General features: G+C 52.1%; 2 protein-coding genes across 3 annotated transcripts in view; one reads left to right on the top strand and one right to left on the bottom strand.

Moving 5' to 3' along the window:
* Nucleotides 1-875, bottom strand: part of Ccdc137 (coiled-coil domain containing 137) — a 3,602-nt gene extending 2,727 nt beyond the window's left edge. Inside the window, exons 1-2 of the mRNA XM_031351486.1 lie at nucleotides 574-875; nucleotides 204-337 (exon numbers count right to left, since the gene is read on the bottom strand). Coding sequence (XP_031207346.1) covers nucleotides 204-337; nucleotides 574-860 — 421 coding nt within the window. The 5' untranslated portion in view covers nucleotides 861-875. The remainder of the gene's footprint in view (nucleotides 1-203; nucleotides 338-573) is intronic.
* Nucleotides 873-2,291, top strand: Oxld1 (oxidoreductase like domain containing 1). 2 transcript variants are annotated; one of them, XM_031351482.1, is made up of 2 exons: nucleotides 873-1,094; nucleotides 1,694-2,291. In XM_031351482.1, exons 1-2 carry the CDS (start codon nucleotides 918-920, stop codon nucleotides 2,114-2,116), a joined length of 600 nt encoding a protein of 199 aa, XP_031207342.1. In that variant the 5' UTR covers nucleotides 873-917; the 3' UTR covers nucleotides 2,117-2,291. The 2 variants fall into 2 exon arrangements, with proteins under 2 accessions (XP_031207342.1, XP_031207341.1); XM_031351481.1 differs by having other exon boundaries at nucleotides 879-1,127.
* Nucleotides 2,292-4,090: the final 1,799 nt, after the last annotated feature.

The following is a 4,090-nucleotide window of genomic DNA, read 5'->3' as shown; positions in this document are numbered from 1 at the left end:
AAAAGAAAACCTCAAAAGTCCAAGCACTCTTACATAAATTATAAAAGCACTGCTGTAAAATCTGCCCTGTGCTGTCTTCCCCGTACCCAGCACTCCCAGTAAGGTCTTGGTGTATTCCCTGCGCCTCAAACGCCTTTAAGTATTTGGGCAACTGGACGGGTGCAGACAAGGCTATGGTGGCACACAGCAAGGGCTGTACATACCCTCCTTTTTTCTCTTCTTGTTACTTAGCGTCTTTTTCATCTCCTGTCGACTCCTCATAATCTCTCGGAGCCTGAAAGGGATTTCTTGCTCATCCTGGTTCTTAGGCTTGCAATCCACTTTCTTCTTTTCTCTGCTGGAAAGAAAACCCAGGAGGAGTGTAACCCTTCCCACGTATAACTTAACCAGAAACATGGTAGGAATTAAGCCTGTAGAGAAACGGCTCAGGGTCCTCTCCTCACCCTCGACCCAAGCTGCCCTGAACTGAATTTTCTCAGCACGCTGAGGCAAAAGGCGCTCTAGAGCCCAGGGAGGCTGGCGGTCCTGACCTCATACCCGGATCGTGGCTCACGAGAAACTTGAGACACTCACCTCCGTTCATTCAACACGAAGTTGAGCGTGGAACTGGGCTGAGGTACGTAGAAAAGTTCCCAACTGGGTCCTCTCCCGGGGATGGCACCCACCTGCGCTGTCCCGGCCGTGAGGCCGAGCGCTGCTGTCCCTGCTGCCCCCGCCGCGCCTGCGGCTGTCCCGAGCCTCCAAGACCGGCCGATCGCGCGGTCGCCCGCGCCACTCGCCCGGACCCCGCCATTACCACCCGAGAAGCGTCCTGCACGAAACCGGTTCCGCCCTCTTCCAAGCCCCGGGCCTGTGAGCATCACTTCCGCTTCCTGCGCTGCGTCACAAACTCATTGGCTCCGGCATCCGCTCCTACTATGGGCTCGCTGCTGCAGAACCTGTCCCGGGGAGGCCGGGTGGGAGCTGCGCTCTGGTGCTGGACAAATGTCCGCGGCCTGAGCGGGCTCCAGTGCCCCAGCTGGGTTGCGCGAAGCCTTTCGTGCAGCCCGGGTATCCCCGGTCTGGGAGGCAGGCCAGCGCTTGGAGGAATCATGGTCAGCGTGCTCACTGAGAGCTTTCTTCTTCAGGTCTGGGCCCCAGACGAGTTAGTGGGCAAGTAAACTGCAAGAGTAATAGTGACCAGGGTCATGGGTGAATAGCAGGGAAGGGAACCCGAGGGCCTTTGAGACGTGAGAGACGGAAAATGGGTGACCCACTGTCCCTTAAGCGTCTCTTGTGGAGTGATGGAAGGACGACACCAGGCTGAGGATGTAGTATAAACATGGTCAGAGAAGCGCTTAGCTATCGCTGGCTGATGAGGGTCAACCGGCCTTCCCCTTATCCTGTCCAAGATTTGTCGTCTGTCAGTCTGATCTGGAGTTGTTCCTCGTGCAAACTCTGAGAGCGAATGCCCAGTGCCAGGTACTAAACCAAGCGACCCTTAACAAGTTTCTTCTCATACCAACCAGTATGTCCACTTCACAAACAGGGAAACAGTATACAGAAGTCAAATATAGTAATATGGTCTATGGTTCTGCAGGAAGTGAGGCCGAGAAGAATCTTAAGCCACCATCCCAAGGCTAGGAAGGCTGGACTCTTCCCAGAGCCGGGAATGGCTTCCTGGAGAGTCATAGGAATTATCCCCTGTTCGCAGGGAACGCACCATTTCTCCAGCTGGGACTGCTGCCAGAGACTTCCCCGAGGTAAACACAGCGTTCTTCACAGACACCATACTCCAGTGCAAGTCACTGATAGCTGCAGAAAGTTGGGGACGGACCACAGGGAAGAAGGTTTCCAAGTAGGTACCGAGAATGACAGGGAGTTGAAGGCCTCCCTGCCCAGGGGGAGCTCCATAGGGCCCCCATGCTCTCTGCCACCTGAGCTTGAGCCTCCCACAAACTGCTGTATGAGTGGCTGCCCTAACTGTGTGTGGGTAGACTATGCAGAAGCTCTGCTGAGGCTCTACCAAGATGGTGGGGAGAAGGCCCTCGCCATTCTAGAGGAGCATGTGACAGATGAGAACCTCAAGGCCTTCCTCAGAATGGAGATCCGGCTCCGAATGCAGAGCGGAGCCTGAGCCAGTTTACCTGGTGACCTGGAACTCCTCATCATGGACAGACTCTACCTTTAAGAAGCAGCAGCAGCAGCACTTTTGTTCCTGAGCCTAGAAGGACGGCACAAGTCTGCCAGGAATAGGAATTATTGTGTGACAACTTCGCCTCAGAATAAATGAATCCTCTATGATAACCACAGGAGCTTTTGTGTTGTCTCTCTGCGTCTATTGTCTTGTCAAAGAATGCATGCCTAGGCTGGCTGTGTATCCCTGCTGAACAGTTACAGCTTGCCTTAGGGGTGAACCCATGTCTCTGAACGTCCTGTGACAGGATCCACAGGACTCGCTCCAGGCCCTAGTGTGCCTGGATGTCTCACTGAGTGTAAACTCTGGTTCCAGTCTGTTTGTGGTAAATGAGAACCAGCATGTGGGAGGGGCCTAGCTGCTCCCTGTCTGCTGGGTCCTGGAGGGAAATGGTCTTTCTGCCCTGTAGTGGTGAGGGCCATCCCTTAGATTTCTGAACACTGCTAGAATAAACAAGACAGCTGGGGCATCAAGCTCCAGGACTAGCTGTCAGACTCTAGCAAGGACTGAGACTAAGTGCATCTGTACCCACCTATCCCACTTAAAGGGAAAGCTAGGGTTATAAAGTGACTTCCTCCTGAGGTTGAGCTGATAAACGGGGCTTTTTCCATGTTTGGCGTTTTACACAGATCTGTGAAACCAAATAGAGATCAGAAGGTAGGGGCCCTTGGCTAAGGGATGACAGAGCCCTGTTCAGGCTGGTATCTTGGGCAGATGTTGCATGCCACCCAAAGTACTCAGCCAGGGCTGGGCCCTGGTAATCAATAGTGGTGACCACACCTATTAGATCCAAGACTCTTGGGAAGCTACTCACTAGAGATTGAAACATTTCCAGTAAGTAAATAAAACAGACTCAGGAAGCTCCTAAAAATTGCAAGATACACAGAGCCTTCCCTAAGACAAGACAATCAATAAACCATTGCTGGAAAGTGGATACTAAACTAGCTGAGCCGCCTGCAAGCTATGTAGAAAACTCCAGACAGACAATTTTGGTGACCCATCACACATACCCAGGGTTTCTGCGTAACAGTCCTGACTGTCCTGGAACTTGCTTTGTAGACCAAACTGACCTTGAACTCAAGAGATCAGCCTGCCTCTGCCTATGCTGGGATGAGAGCATACCACCACGACCCCACCCAGCTTGAATCGTCACTCCCTCATTCCCCACCCCCAACCCTTCATAACCCTCTCAGGGTTTCTTTGTGTAGCCTTGGCTGTCCTGGAACTGTGAAAACCAGGCTGACCTCTAACTCACAGAGATCCACCTGCTTCCCAAGTGCTGGGATCTAAAGGCATGCACCACCTCACCCAGCTGAATCACCACTCTTAATGGGGTTGGCTTTCTGGTAATACAGCTGCCTTTGATCATCCACACTCCTATAATTCAATTAGCTCATCAGTTCGCCAAGCAGTACTTGGGCAAAACCATTTCTCTGTCATTATTGCCCTAGAGTAGGTAAACATTTGTTCACATTGCCAGGAAATGTTAACACCAGTGGATCCTACAAAAGCCAACATTTCCAACATTTGATTATTGTGGGAAAGGTCTGTAAGGTCATGCACTATGAGATGCCCCCAAATGGAAAGGCACTGGCTAGCCCTTTGCAGTGGGCCTCCACCAATTTAATCCCCAAATACTTATCACCAAGCATCTGTGAAGTGCCTCACGGTGGCGAAGACAATAGCAGTACAACATGCCTCTTATACCACTTCAGTGTAGAAGAGAAAGGTTAAGAAACGTGCTGGGCGATGGTGGCACACGCCTTTGATCCCAGCACTCCGGAGGCAGAGCCACGCAGATTTCTGAGTTTGTGACCAGCCTGGTCTAGAGTGAGTTCCAGGACAGCTTGGTCTACAGAGTGAGTTCCAAGACAGCCAGGGCTACACAGAGAAACCGACTCGAAAAACCAAAAA

The sequence above is a fragment of the Mastomys coucha genome, unplaced genomic scaffold (assembly GCF_008632895.1).
Source record: "Mastomys coucha isolate ucsf_1 unplaced genomic scaffold, UCSF_Mcou_1 pScaffold5, whole genome shotgun sequence".
In the NCBI taxonomy this organism is placed as follows: domain Eukaryota; kingdom Metazoa; phylum Chordata; class Mammalia; order Rodentia; family Muridae; genus Mastomys; species Mastomys coucha.
Note: the sequence above shows the minus strand (reverse complement) of the source record. Positions and strands in the feature narration are given on the sequence as shown.

Coding starts and splice junctions, on each gene's coding strand:
- Oxld1 (XM_031351481.1), top strand. CDS start 918: ATGGGCTCGCTGCTGCAGAACCTGTCCCGGGGAGGCCGGGTGGGAGCT. Junction 1,128..1,693: donor CTGAGAGCTTTCTTCTTCAG/GTCTGGGCCCCA, acceptor CCCTGTTCGCAG/GGAACGCACCATTTCTCCAG.